This window comes from Microcebus murinus, chromosome 27 (assembly GCF_040939455.1).
Source record: "Microcebus murinus isolate Inina chromosome 27, M.murinus_Inina_mat1.0, whole genome shotgun sequence".
Taxonomy (NCBI): domain Eukaryota; kingdom Metazoa; phylum Chordata; class Mammalia; order Primates; family Cheirogaleidae; genus Microcebus; species Microcebus murinus.
In genome coordinates, this window is record NC_134130.1 from 5,887,173 (window position 1) to 5,901,749 (window position 14,577).

General features: G+C 62.6%; 1 protein-coding gene across 4 annotated transcripts in view; it reads left to right on the top strand.

Moving 5' to 3' along the window:
• PIP5K1C (phosphatidylinositol-4-phosphate 5-kinase type 1 gamma) overlaps nt 1–12,868 on the top strand; it is a 50,728-nt gene extending 37,860 nt beyond the window's left edge. For 2 of the 4 annotated variants that reach the window (XM_020283938.2, XM_075998328.1), the window contains exons 12-19: nt 1,265–1,426; nt 2,062–2,200; nt 2,336–2,368; nt 3,481–3,582; nt 5,596–5,716; nt 6,748–6,825; nt 9,618–9,701; nt 9,940–12,868. In XM_020283938.2, coding sequence (XP_020139527.2) covers nt 1,265–1,426; nt 2,062–2,200; nt 2,336–2,368; nt 3,481–3,582; nt 5,596–5,716; nt 6,748–6,825; nt 9,618–9,701; nt 9,940–9,942 — 722 coding nt within the window. In that variant the 3' untranslated portion in view covers nt 9,943–12,868. The remainder of the gene's footprint in view (nt 1–1,264; nt 1,427–2,061; nt 2,201–2,335; nt 2,369–3,480; nt 3,583–5,595; nt 5,717–6,747; nt 6,826–9,617; nt 9,702–9,939) is intronic. The other 2 variants (XM_075998327.1, XM_075998329.1) reach the window with 2 other exon arrangements.
• The last annotated feature ends 1,709 nt before the right edge of the window (nt 12,869–14,577 follow it).

Sequence of the window (14,577 nt, forward strand, 5' to 3'; positions counted from 1 at the left end):
GAATCCTGCCGTGGTCCCAGCCTGGCCCTGTGGTCTTGAGCAATAGCACCCGTCTGTGCCTCGGTTTCCACACTTGCATGGGGGGGGAGGGTGCAGTGTGTTTGTACACAGGACGGGTGGGCCGGGCCCAGCCGGCCACAGCGTCACTGTACTAGGGGGCCAGGGAGGCGGCCGCCAGCCGCAGGGTGTGCTCGGGGAGGTCACAGGGCGAGCAGTGGCGGGAAGGCGGGACTCGGGGCTCGCCAGCACAGGCCGGCTCGCAGGGGCGCTCAGCCAGCGTCTGCGGCGCGAGAGTGGGCTCGGGCAGGCCTTGCCGTCCCAGCCTTGTCCTCACGGGCGCGCCCACTGGGAGGTCTCTTCCAGGAGGCGGCAGGGACGGCACGCCCGGCGCCCGGCGCCCACAGACAGGGCCCACTCTCCCAGCCCGGGGCCAGGCGCGGCCCCCTGGGGCCAGGTCGAGAGCCAGCTCCCTGGCAGGGGCCTCCCCTCGTAGTTTCCACCGTGGGACTTGGCGGCCAGCACGCAGCCCGGCTGTGTCTCAGAGAGCCAGTCAGCCGGTCGCTAAGGCTTCGCAGCACACACGGCCCGGGCCGTCCTCCCCGGTGCCGGTGTCGCAAGGCAAACTGAGCGCCTGCTGTATAGCAGGAGCTGTGCCGGGCCATTCTGGGGGCAGAGGTGCAAGGGCTTGGTGAGCAGCGAGGGCGGCAGGCCCTGTGCCGGGGCTCTGCAGTGCCACCTGCCTTCTAAGAACAGAGCAGTGAGGACAGCAGAGTGTCACCTGGCCCCCAAGCCTGTGGTTGCCCTGGGACCTGCGGGGCCGAGCCGAGTCCCCAGGTCACACAGCCACCAGGTTCTTCCCACTGGGCCACGGCCGAGCCGACTGAAAACCGGAGCACTGCCAGGGCGGGGCTGAGAGCAGAAGGGGACGGCCCGAGCAAGCTTGGCGGGCGTGGTGGCTACCTCTGCCTCATGTCGGGAGGGCCCTGGGCGGGGCAGATGCAGGCCCATGAGTCTCATCTGAGACAGTCGTGTGGACGGGCCGCGCAACGGCTCCCCAGCGCCCCCGTGGCAGAGCCGGCTTTGCTTGAAGCGGCCTTGCTGCTCCCCTGGCCTGCAGGCAGAGGGTCCCCGGGGCAGGTGGTGTGGTGGGCGGTGCCGTGCAGACCAGGCCGAGTGCGCGGGAGGACCTGGGAGGTCCCGCCTGGGCTTTGCCACGGCCGGCAGCCCTGAGCACCAGCACCCACCCGCCCTCTGCCCTCCACAGCGCTGAAGTCGTCCCCGTCCAAGAAGGGGCGCGGCGCCCTGCTGGCTGTCAAGCCCCTCGGGCCCACGGCCGCCTTCTCCGCCAGCCAGATCCCCAGCGAGCGGGAGGACGCGCAGTACGACCTGCGGGGGGCCCGCAGCTACCCCACGCTGGAGGACGAAGGTGAGCCGGAGGGCAGGTGCGCTTGGGGGCTGCAAGGCCCACTCGAGGCCTCCGGAGGCTGGGCCCTGCCCCCAGGTGTGGGGGGTTCACAGCCACCTCAGGGACCTAGACAGCCGCCAGGGAGAGAGGAGCTGGGCCTGGGTGCACAGCAAGAGCCGCAGGGAGAGCTGAGCACAGAAGGCACCGTCGGGAAGGTGACAGCCTCCTGTACAGTAACTGTCACAGGGGTGTCCAGAAGGTCCCTCCCAGCCCTAGGGGTCAAGGCAGGGAGAGGCTGGGGAACAGCATGGAGGAAGGGCACAGCCCGTGCAAAGGCCCTGGGGCGGGACTCTGCCTGCATGTTGGAGGCACAGCCAGGGGACCCGAGTGGCTGGAGCAGATGTGCAAGGGGGAGAGGGGAGGGCCCTCCAGCTGTCGGGGTTCGATTCTGTTTTGAGAGCTGTAAGAAGCTGTTGGAAGCCTTTGCACACGGGGGAAATGCACCCTCATTTGCCCTGGGAAGAGCTGTTCAGGGAGGCAGGTGGGAGCGCAGGGGCAGCAGGAAGCAGCTCGAGGGTGAGCGAGTGGAGGGGAATGGATGGGGCTGCGTGGAGGGGCCGGCAGCTCCACCAGGTGCCACCACTCTCTCCCTGCAGGCCGGCCCGACCTCCTGCCCTGCACGCCGCCTTCTTTTGAAGAAGCCACAACGGCCTCCATCGCCACGACCCTGTCGTCCACCTCCCTCTCCATCCCGGAGCGCTCCCCCTCAGAGACGTCGGAGCAGCCCCGGTACAGGTGGGCCGGGCAGCCAGGGCAGGTGGGCGGGGCCGGGGCAGGGGGCGGGGCCAGAGCAGGTGGGTGGGGCAACTAGGAGTGGCAGCCGGTAGGCGGGCAGGGACTAGCGGTTCACCTGTTGGGGTCTCTCTGCAGGCGGCGCACGCAGTCGTCTGGACAAGATAGCAGGTGAGACCCTGGCCCCCTCCCCTGCCCTGTCCTCAGTCTCACCGGGCGTCCTGTGCAGCCCCGAGCCCCCGTTTCCCCACCCAGAGCCCCTGTGCGTCTGACTGTTCTGTCCCGGGCACAGGTGCAAGTCCCCACCAGGCTGCAGAACTGCATGGAATCTCCGAGGCACTTTGCCTGTTTCTTCCGGCCTGGGGCCCCGGGGACCTGAGGCAGCTTGGCCTGTCCATTCTTCTTTTTTCTTCTACTAAATTTTTTTTAACTTAAAAGCACAAGAGGGAATGTGGCCAAACACCTCCCTCCTGCCCACTCCAACCCCCTCCCCGGGAGCAGCCCCGGGACCGTGGGTTCTGTGTCTCCGCAGAGGAGTTTTGTGAGTACACAGAGAGCATACACCCAGGCTCGTGGTTCCCTTTTGACACGAACGGAGGCGTCTCTGCAGCCACCCCACCTTGCTCTTGTCATCTGGTAGGCAGAGATCCTCCCAGCTGGTGTGGGACTGCCCGCGCCCTTCCTTTCATCTTACTTAGGCAGCCCCTCTGGGGACATCCGGTGGTTCCCAGGAGTGTTCTTGTTAACGCCAGGGCAGTGAATAGGTACTGTTTTCCCTTCATCAGTTTTTAATCACTAATGGAAGAAACTCCGGGGGCCAGCAGTGGGAAGCCCCTCTCCCTCTGCCCAGCTACCCGCTCCCAAGTCAGCAGCCTTTCTACTCTCAGGTTGCCATTCAGAGAGGACATGCATGCCCAGGTCTGCTGCCGGAATGTTCCAGCAGCCTGCATCAGGGTCTCAGCTTCCAAGCTCAAGCATCCCCAGGATTGCAGGCAGCATCCCGGACACCCGCTGATGTTGGGGCTGCCATTTGCTCATTCCGTAATGTGCCCTGGGGACCTGCTATACCCCAGGCCCTGCCAGGTGCCAGAGTCACAGGAGGGACCCGGGTGGCAGCCTCTCTCCCCTCTCAGACCCCCAGCCGAGTATGACAGCCAGAGGGACCAGGCTGAGGCTGGAGGCTCCCAGGTCTCCAGTAGGGCTGGACCTGGGATCCGGCAGGCACTCCTGGGGGGCAGGGGAGTGAGGAGGGAAACCGAGGCTCAGTTTCCCCTTGCCTCCAGGCCCCAGGAGGAGCCACATGTGGAAGAAGACCTGCAGCAGGTCACGGTGCAGGTGGAGCCCACGTGCAGTGTGGAGATCGTGGTCCCCAAGGAGGACACGGGGTGAGTACCGCTCAGTGGGAGGGCGAGGCACCTGTCGTGGGCCTGGGAGAGCCAGCGCCATGGGAGGTTTAGCACAGGGTAATTCTTTCGTGCAGATAATGAATTTGCTTTTAATTCCTCCTTTGATCGAAGGCAGTGGTTTTCAACCGGCTGGAGGGGATTCTACCCCCAGGGGACACTGGGTGATGTCTGGGGCATCTGTGGTTGTCACGGCTCCGTAGGGGGAGCTCCTGGCATGGGGTGGGTGGGGGCAGGGACGCTACTCAGCACCTGCAGGCCCAGGACGGCCCCTCCCCAGAGAATGACCCGGCCCCTGTCACAGCGCCCAGGGCAGGGTTGAGCGTCTCTGAACCTCCAAGTATTTAAGGATATTATCTATTCAACTTTTTAATATTTATTTTTAATTTTATTGAGTTTTGATTTGAACAGAGTAGCATTAAAAAAATTTATGTCTTTAAAAAAAACAAAATCCTGATGGTCAAGTTCAAAGCCACTGTTTGAAATGTCCACAGACGTGTGGAATGAAGCGCACGTTCTCTTTAGGCTCCGAACATTTCCTGGGAGCCTCTTATGACCAGTTTGTCCACTGTCATCATCCGGCTCCTTTGTGTCTCGTCTCGTCGGTGTGTGCGGTTCTGTCACTGTGTTGGCAGACTCCTGCCTTTCTAATGATTTTTGCTTTAGATGCTTCTTTTATTTTTGTTCCCAGAGACCTTGTTTAGCACTCTCAGCAGATTCCCAGGCTGGCTTTGCCACTGGGAGCGTATTTTAAACACACGCACACACACACACGTGCGCACACACATGCATACATGCACAGATGTGCGTGCACGCGCACACAGTGCACACGCATGCACATACACATGTACACATGCATACGCAGAAGTATGCACACACGCACAGACCTGCATGCACACAGACGTACATGCACACGCATGCACACACACGTACACATGCATACGCAGAGGTGTGCACACGCACAGACCTGCATGCACACAGACATACATGCACACACATGCACACACATGTACACATGCATACGCAGAGGTGTGCACACACGCACAGACCTGCATGCACACAGACGTACATGCACACACGTGCACACACGTACACATGCATACACAGAGGTGTGCACACACGCACAGACCTGCATGTACACAGACGTACATGCACACGCATGCACACGCATGTACACATGCATACGCAGAGGTGTGCACACACGCACAGACCTGCATGCACACAGACGTACATGCACACACATGCACACACACGTACACATGCATACGCAGAGGTGTGCACACACGCACAGACCTGCATGCACACAGACGTACATGCACACAGATGCACACGCAGACATGCACACACACGTCCTGGTACCATCCACTCTGCCATTAGCTGAATCTTGCAGTGTAAGATTTCCGTCTCTGCCAAAAACAGCTGAACCTCAGACAGCAGGAGAACAAGTCCTTAGTGCCGTTCGTGAGAAGAAAATTGCGCGCCTGTCCCCTGGCCACCAGGGACATTGCAGCCTCAAGCACATTCCTCAGCTCCTCTCTGTCCCTCAGTTTCCTCATCTGTAACACAGGGGTGTTAGCAGTGTCCTCTCCCCACCCCCGTGACGGAGGTCATTGGGTTCATTCACAGAAGGCTCTAGAACCAGCCCTGGCAGGCACTAAGTGTCCGATGGAAAGGAGAAAGAGGTTGCCACCCTTTGGGGCAGGTGCCCTGCTTCCCCTCCTTCCGGAAGACAAGCCGAGGCTCCGAGAGGGAACGTGACCTCCCGGGCTGCACAGGCCGGTCACTGGGCTGGCAGGGCACTCCTGGGGGCGGCGTCTGCTGGGGTTAGTTGTGACGTTTTCTCTTGTTCCGCTTTGCGCGAGACAGCCCACGGCAGGGCACCCGCCCGAGTCCTTCATCTCAGCTGTGACACCTGACGAGCCCCTGCGGGGGCAGGGAGGGCGGGAGGGCAGGTGCGGCCCGAGCCGCCCGGGACTCCCTGTGTGCCGTCCCCAGGGTGGAGGCGTCCTTGGCCGGTGCCTCTGCTGCTGTCGAAGCGGAAACCGCCAGCCAGGCCTCGGAACCCGCAAGCCAGGCCTCGGACGAGGAGGACGCGCCTGCCACGGACATCTACTTTGTAAGTCCCCGGCTCCCCCCGGCCATCCACGGACCTCTCTGCTGTGCGCCACAGCCGGGCACACGCATGCCCGCCGTCAGCACACACGCCCGCCAGGCGCTCGCACCCGCCTTCTCTTTCTCGTCTTGCCAGGCAGGGCGGGTCGACCCCTCGCCAGCCAGGCCACCCCAGGGCTGCCCCACCCCCACTTCCCGGCCTTGTGACCACAGCCTGGCCACCAACCACGGCGTGGCCGCAGCCGTGTCCCTCCGTCTCCCTGGGAACCATCCGGAGCCCTCAGACGCTCAGCCCCACAGGGAGGCCCAGGCAGGGCCCGAGGCCCGTGTCCCCGGCTGCCTGGTGGCCAGGCATGCCAGCGGTGCCGGGGTCTTCTCTTCCCTTGGGGGTGTGGCTGGGTGGGCTGCGTCCCTCAGGAGGGCCAGGGGACCGGGCCTGTGGCAGGCAGGCTACCCAGCCAGGGCAGGCGCTGCTCCTGCACAAGGCGGGGTGTGCCTGGCTTTGGGGACACGGCACCTCCTCCCCTCACTGGGGCCTGGGTGAGGCGGCTGCGGGGCGGCCAGGGAGGCCTGTGACGTCCAGTCCCAGCAGCAGGTCCTGGGGCCGCTGCTCGGGGTCAGACAGCCCCAGGTAAGGGGCGGGGCGGGGCTGCATTGGGGGTGCCCGCCCAGTGGCCGCATGACCAGCAGCCCCGCTCTGCGCCCCTCCTGGCCCTGGAGGAGGGTGAGTGGACCACGTGCCTGTCCCGCCACCCGTCATCACCCGTCCCCAGGCTTGGTCGGTGCGCATCCTGGTCTCTTGTTGGTGGCAGGGTGGCTGGGGGGTTCTGCGTGTCAGTCCTGACACCTGGGTGGGCCGCAGAGAAGGGAGCAGCCTCGGCCAGACCCCCGCCCGCACCCCTCCCGCTTGGCAGTCGCCCGTGCCCAGCCTCTAGCCTCGCTGTCTCCCACCACCTCTCTCCGCCCGGAGGGGTTCCCGTGGCCTCATCCGTGTCCTCTGTTTCCTCCCTCCGCGCCGGCCCGCCGCCCGTGCAGTTCACGGATGGGAGGTACTGGATTTACTCTCCCCGCCATCGCCGACTGCGGGCCGTGACGCCGAGCTCCTCGGGCACTGTAAGTGACCGCAGCGGCCACCCCGGGGACAAGGGCAGCGCCCGCCTGGGGCAGCCGGGAGCCGCAGGTCCCCGGCCCGAAACACGGCGCCCGGCATCTCCCGTCCTCGAGGGGACGCTGGGAAAACTGCCGCGCTGGCCCGGCAGGCGCTGTGCTGCGTGCGTCACAGGAGCATGTCGCTCAGCCCCGCGTGGAAGCGGCACCTGACACGGGGACACCGTCACAGCGCAGGGCTGAGGCTCGGGGGCACCTCTGCCCCTCGCCAGCCCTGCCCTGCCAGGGTGCGCCGGGTGGACCCTTCCCGCTGGCCCAGACCGGGCTGTCCCCAGCCACCAGGCCTGTCTGCCCCGCTGCACAGGGACCATCACAAGCTCAGAGCACCTGAGGGCTGCCAAGGTGGGGAGGAGCTGCCGTCTCCACACCCATTCCACAGGCAGGGAAGCCGAGGCCTCACTACCCTGGGAGCCTGCAGGAGCACACACTTTAGACAAAACCAGGCCCACACTCCCCCAAAGCTCCCCTCCGGGCGAGCCATGGGAGCCATGTGGCTCCCACGTAGCTTCGGGGCCTGTTGTCACTGAGAACAGTGATCAAGGGCCCAGAGGGGCTGGGGAACTGCCTGGCGCTGCACAGCTGGACAGGCGCAGGCCTGGAGCAGGAGCTTCTGTTCTTACAAGGCCCCGTCTGGGGCCACCTCCAACCCGGCCCCATCTGCAGGCCCCTCGGAGCGCCATGTGCCAGGGCTGACCCCAGAGGTGGAGGCCACCTCCCCAACGCCCTCCAGGCAGCAGGAAGTCCGCTGGGGTGGGGGCGGGGCACCCAGAGCTGATCCCGGAGCTGCTCTAGGGCTCTGCTGGGAGGGGGAGGGGCTGAGTGAGCACCCCCAAAACCCCCCACCTCGACCCCGCCGGGTCACCTGGTAGCGCGGAGCAGTTTACAGAGGCTGCCCAGAGAGGGGCTGCCTTGGACTTTGAAAAATACCTGATTTAGGCCAGGCGTGGTGGCTCACGCCTGTAATCCCAGCACTCTGGGAGGCTGCGGTGGGAGGATTGCTTGAGCTCAGGAGTTGGAGACCAGCTTGAGCAAGAACAAGACCCCATATCTACTAAAAAATAGAAAGAAATTAGCTGGGTGTGGTGGCACCTATAGTCCCAGCTACTTGGGAGGCTGAGGCAGGAGGATCACTTGAGCCCAGGAGTTGGAGGTTGCTGTGAGCAAGACTGACGCCACGGCACTCACTCTAGCCCGGGCAAGAGAGTGAGACTGTGTCTCAAAACAAAAATACCCTGATTTAGAATAGGGAGAGTGTGGCCTTGGTGCTGGTGAGGCAGAGGCAAAGCGTGGTGGCAGGGGCCGGAGGGACATGCCCCCAGGTCAGTTCCCCATGGGGTCAGCCCATCTCCGGTCCTGCTGCTGCTGTACCCAGCCTTCCCCTGTCCGCTGGGACTGAGGGGCCTTTTCTGTCCCCGCTGCTGGAGGACTGGGAGGCTGCTGTTCTGCCCTAACCAGCGTGTGGCAAGTGTAGCTGTACGCCGTGCCCGCCCTGGGGCGGTTGCCAGCCGGCTGGGGTGGCCCTCCTGGAGGGCGGCTCTGGAGTGGCTCCTGGGCCGATGGCCGCTGCCGGCCTTCCTCAAGGTCCAGGTCCAGGTGGGGACCCTTTCTGGGCCCACATTTGTGGTGCCCGGGGAGCCATGGGTGCGGCCCGCGCCGGCTGGGGGCCGGGGGCAGACTGCAGCCCTGCTCCCGGGCGGGGTTTTCGCCAGGCACTCGCGATTGTCTGGAGGAGCGAGCAGGCTGCACCCGCGGTCCCCGTGCCTCGGTGCCTGAGCCATCCTTGGGCGGAGCCAGCTGCATGGTGCCCAGGGACTTGCGCCGGTGACAGTGACGGGGCTCGGGCAGGTGGGGGGGTCTCCGGGCCAGAGGGAGTCTCGAGCTGGCCTGAGGCAAGTAGAGGCAGGGAGCCCGGGGGTAGGAGGCCTTCCTCAAGGCTGCAAAGACACCAGCGGGTGACAGAGGCCCCGGCACAGGCGGACGGGTGGCCCCTGCGGTGGCTGGAACCCCAGCAGAGAAGGAGGACCAGGCGCAGGCGGCCAGACCGCCAGGGGACAGCTGTCCAGACCGGACGGAGGAGGGGCGGGCTGGGTTGTGGCCACGACAAGTGCTCGGGGGCCGAGGGACGCCCTGGTGGATGTGGGGAGCAGGTGCGCGTCGAGGCCGGGAGAGCTCGCAGCGGGGCGCAGGGCGGGGCTGGCAGCCCCAGGTAGGGAGCAGGAAAGGTGGGAGCAGACCCAGAGGGCGGGGCGGGGCCAGAGGAGCCCCCTCCTCACCCATGCCAGGACCCGGAAGGACCGTCGGCCTGTCCCTTGGCAGGGCCCAGGGACGGGGCCACCACGAGTGCCGGGGCCACGTCCCGAGAGGCTTCCAGGTGCTTGGAAAACAGGGTGGGCACCCGAGCACCCAGGACCCCGTCGTCACAGGCAGGGTGGCGCCGGGCTGAGGAGGAGGAGGACACGGTGGCCCAGGTCACACCCCGCCCCTTTCCCGCCTGTCTCTGTCACCCGCTGTCCCAGGCCTGCCTTGACCGCACTAGCGCTGCCCGCCGCCCGCTGCGCCGAGGCCCAGGCCGCCCAGGTTGGGGCAGGTGTGCGGCCAGAGCGGGCGGCGGGGCCGAGCCCGCCCCGCCTGTGGGGGACCCGCCTCTTTTATTTTCTCCTGTCTCTTCCTTCCTCCCTGTCCTGTCTGCCTCCCGCACCCTGCTGTCCGCGCCCCTCCTGCACGCCCGCCCGCCGCAGCCCACTGACGAGAGGAGCTGGGTGTACTCCCCGCTCCACTATAGCGCGCAGGCCCAGCCGGCCTCCGACGGCGAGAGTGACACAGTAAGTGCGGCCGGGCCAGGCCCGCAAGCGCAGGCCCCAGGCGCCCAGGGACAGGCCGGGAAACTGAGGCCGGGGTGGGAGGGCGCGGGTGGCCCGGAGCCCCGCCCTGGGCTCTCTGAGTTGGCAGTGACCGTTTTGCGAGCGTCTCGAGGCCTGTGGGAGCAGGACGCCCAGTGGGTGGCCCGGGGGAGTCCTCTCACTGCGGCCGCAGGCCTCACCCGCCCCTCTCCCTCTGCAGTAATTTCTATGCAGTCCCCACCCGGAGCCCAGCGCCCGCCGCCTGGCCGCTCTCTGGCGGCGCTGCCCGCCCAGCTGCGGCCCAGAGCTGGGGACACCCCGCCGGACCTCGCTCACCCACCGGGCCCAGCTTGCCCTCCCTGACGGACGCCGCCGGCCGAGCCCCTCCGCCCCGACAGCTCCGGGCCACCGAGCCTCTCGGGCTCAGCACCCCGTCAGCTGCCTGCACCTGCGAGACTGGGACCTTCCCGAGCGTCAAATCATGTATTTATTTTGGGTCCTTACTCTTTGCACAGAGACAGAAGCACGTGTGTGCTTTTTTAGGAAAAAAACAAAAAAGACACAAAAACAAGCGGAAAAAGAAGAAACTCCATCCCATTGCACTTTTCGGTTCTCTGCTGTGCTTGCATGTTTCTCTCGGGGGGACAAGGGCATTCCTGCCACCTTCCGGGATCCGGGACCCCATGTCCCTGCCGCCCTGGACAACATCACACTCCGAGCCTCAGCCTGTGACGTGCAGAGGGGACGGCAGGGTCCCCCGCTCCGCCTCTGTCCCTCATGGACTGGGGTGCCTGAGCGCAGGTGCCCCCCACCCGGAAGCAGCCCTTCCCCCTGCAGCTCAGGTTCGGGGGCCTCGGCGCAGGACCTCTGCTCTCAGCGGTGGTCTCGCGGGCAGCTCGCGCCTGGCCGAGCCCCTCAGCATCTGTGTGTCCTGCCACTCAGGCACCCCCATTCGGGAAAGACCTCCAACCCCACCTCCCAGGGGCCCCACGAGCAAGAATTTCCGGTGCCCACACTCCAGACGCACACTCGAGGGGCTGGGGACGTGTCCCCTACCCCAGCGTGGACCACGCAGCATCCAGCAAAGACATTCCAAGTGACGTGGGACGCCCCCTCAAAGCCGGAGACGGAGCAGGAGGCCGAGCCGGGCCACGGGGTGTCCAGAGAGAGCCCGTGTCCCGGAGACAGCTCGGGCTGGCGGGCACGCGGCCTTGTCGTGTGACGGCCACCCCCGCCTCCTCCGCCCCAGGCACAGCCTAGAGGGTTGACCCCTCTCCCCGGAGTGTTTCCTTCATCGACTTTAAGTGATGTCATTCCTGTGGGGATCAAAGGAGGAGAGGAGTCGTTGTTTGGGCACGGTAGGACCATGGAGCCCAGAGCCCGATGGGCTGCCCGATGGGGGCCACCAGGGCCCCCGCTGCACCCAGAGGGCACTGGTTAGAGCAGTGACACCCGCCCCCTGCGGATGCACCCCCACCCTGCCCATTACTCGGGACTCCAGAGACAGGCGTGTTGGTGACGGTTCCCCAGTGACACGGCCCAGCATGGGAGGAGCTGGGGCGGGCTCGGAGCAGAAGTCGCACCTTCTGGGAGAATCTTCCTCCAGCCCTTGCCTCCCCACTAGAGTGACATGGGACCAGGACAGCCGGAACCTCCCTCGGGTATTCCATTGCTTTTGAACCTGTCACAAGCTCCTACGATGCTGCTGCTGCTGCGGCCAGCTGCTCAGGTCCCTCCCCGCCCCCCCCCACAGCCGGCGCCCCTCTGAGCCTGGAGAAGCAGGCTGCACCCCCAGGGCCTTTCTCCCAGGCGGGGACAGACATTCCCTCAAGCAGCTCCTCAAGTCTCAGCCCAGGAAAGGAAAGAGCTCTCAGCAGGGACCAGCCGCCGGGTGGCTCAGAGGACAGGTCCAAACAAGCCCATCTGGGGTCCTCGCCCTGCCCAGGATCATCTGTCCAGCCCTGGGAAGGGGCCTTAGCCCTGATGCGCAGCCCAGTGCCCACCCGCTGGTGCCCGGCCTCCTGATCCGTCCCGCTGGCCCCTGGGACAGACGGGACAGAAGTCAGAAGGGGCGTCTGGGACCTGGATGACCAACAGGGATGGCACCAGAGACCCCGGGAGCCCTTGGGGATGACCCAGAGCAACAGGCACCCCATCCAGGGCGGCCCCCGGCGCCGCTGAGTGACTCCTGGGACACACGAGGCTCCATCCTTCCTTCACCCGCAGGAGAAATTTGCAAACTTCCGTGGACATCACAACATTTCTGTTTTTGTGTGAAATCTCCGAGGCCCCGTTGGAGACCCATTTTGTGTTGGCTGCATTTTTATTTTTGTTCCTTTCCAGAGAACTGCAAAGCGATGCCGCCGTATTCTACAGACCGTGCAAGGGGCGGCGGCCGTTTATTATTTCCGGGCCGGGGGCAGGAAGGCAAGACCTATTTATAACGTTTAGCGAACGTGTGGCCTTCCTCAGACCCCCGTGAGGAAGGCGCCTGGACCCACCCAGCCGTCCCCACCCCAGGAGTCTGTAAATACCCAGCTGAGGCCCCGCCATGTCCTGCCTCGTGTCTCCAATGGCTGCTGTCGCTGAGAACATGACAGCGTCCTGTTTCCTGTACTGTAAACACAAACACGTTTTCTCTGAGACTGACAAGGTGGAAACTTCCATGTGTCCCCCACTCCCTGACGGCCTCTGTCCCCCCGAAGCCATCCCAACGTGTCCCCTGTCCTGCTCAGTGCAATACTCCCGTCCCTGCACCTCGCCGAGGTACTGTCGCCGCAGCCCCTCCGTCTCTTTTTCTCTGGTGGCTCCATCCCACCACCCGGTCCCCACCCCGAACCCCTTTTTATGGCCGAACCGATTCCGGAAACAAAAATAAACTGCAAACCTCGTGTGTCTTAACTCCCACCGGGATTCCACTCCATTCCTCTGCCCCACCGGCTGGCGCGCGACAATCTGGAGCACCGAGCCTCGTGGCACAGACGCGGGCGCCGTGTTCCTCAAACCCAGAACCGTGGGCACCTCTGAAACAACAGCCTCCGCTGGCCCCAAATGACACTCGTATGCAGCCCGGGCCCCTGCCCGCCCCCCATACCTGCCACCCCCTCTTTTTATGTGGAAGAGATCTCTAATAAATCGGGTATTGAGCATCGGCCCGCGTCTGTTTGCTTCTTTGGCTTCCAGTGGTCTGGCGGGAGTTTGAGGGCAGACTTTGAGTCTCAAAGGGGAAAGCAACCTTCGTGGGATTTATCATACTAGCAACAGCACCCCAACACCTTAACAGCTATGGCCTCCTTCCGGTCCCAGCTCAGCTTGGAAAACATTTCGAAGCTGACATCAGTGCAGCCCAGCACACAGGAACAGTCCCCAAAGTGTCTCATTTTGCCACAGTTGCTCAAATTGAGTGACATTCAGACCCCTTGTGGTGAAAATGTTTCTCCCCGGCTCCCAGTTTGAGAAACTGCATTGAAAGTCAGATCCTGTCGGTAAGGCAGCCCCTCGGAAATGCAGTTCTTAACACGGGCAGATGCACAAATGGCACAGCTAACTTACAGGCTGAACATGCCAGCGAGCGCAAACGTCCTTATCTTTTCAGATACTTGCAGGGACGCACGAGAAGTCTTTTTTTTTTTTCTTAGGGACAGAATCTCACTTTGTTACCTGGGCTAGAGTGCCATGGTGTCAGCCTAGCTCACAGCAACCTCAAACAAACTCCTGGGCTCAAGCAATTCTTCTGCCTCAGCCTCCCGAGTAGCTGGGAGCTACTACCAGCATGCATCACCATGCCTGGCTAATTTTTTCTATATATATATTTTTTTTTTAGTTGGCTAATTAATTTCTTTCTATTTATAGTAGAGACAGGGTCTCACTCTTGCTCAGGCTGGTTTGACCTTGAGCAATCGCCCGCCTTGGCCTCCCAGAGTGCTAGGATTGCAGGCGTGAGCCACCGCGCCCGGCCGAGAAGTCTTAAAATCACCGGGTCAGGCTCTCCTCCTGGTCCGGGTCACCTGTCACCATGACAGCACACCTCCCAGGACCAGCAGGGTCCTTACTGACAGCGGCAGGGGTTTCTCATCTCACCTTCACACCAAGTACAACACACAAAGCCAGCATTTAGGGGAGGTGTCATGAAGTTGCGTTTTCTAAAATAACCATTTTTAAAAGCTTAAGTCATTAAATACCATCTTCCAAGCACGGGCACTCCCAGCCCCATGTGGTTAGAAGTGGTGCAGGGGGATGGGGACGGTGGTGCACAATCTAGACGACCTGGGTTAGGAAGGCAGGTGTTAAGGTGACTTTCCCTCTCTGAGCCTCAGTTTCCCACCTACAAATGAGGTGATAGGGAATCCAATCCAAGTTTTTATTTTAACCACTTCGGTGTCCGAGCAATAGTCTGTGCTGTGCATTGACGACGAGTCCGTTTTGCTCTTGTGTGATGAGGAAAGTTTTAAGGCACCGAAAGCTTGTTTTACTTTACAGGCAGCTTTACTTGTAATGTAAATCAGAATAGGTGACATATACATATAAGTTTTTATTATGTTATTTTTAAATGTTCACAATTTTATTTTGATAAATGAAAAATTAGAAAAGTCATATCATGGCTGTCGGCTAAAGTTGCTGTGCGTGTTCATCTGTGGCTGTCGACTATAGTCGATGATCGTACGGAAGTGGTTTAAAAAGGCTAAACTCTACCCTAAAATCAAAATCTGGGGTGGGAGGAAAAAAAGTAAAAAGAAGAAAAAGAAAAAATTATATTTAAAAAAATTATAATAAATAAATAAATAAATAAATAAATAAGCTAAACTCGGGAAATACATAGGTATTCATGGGCAGGTGGGGAGGCATAAGGATGAGGCTC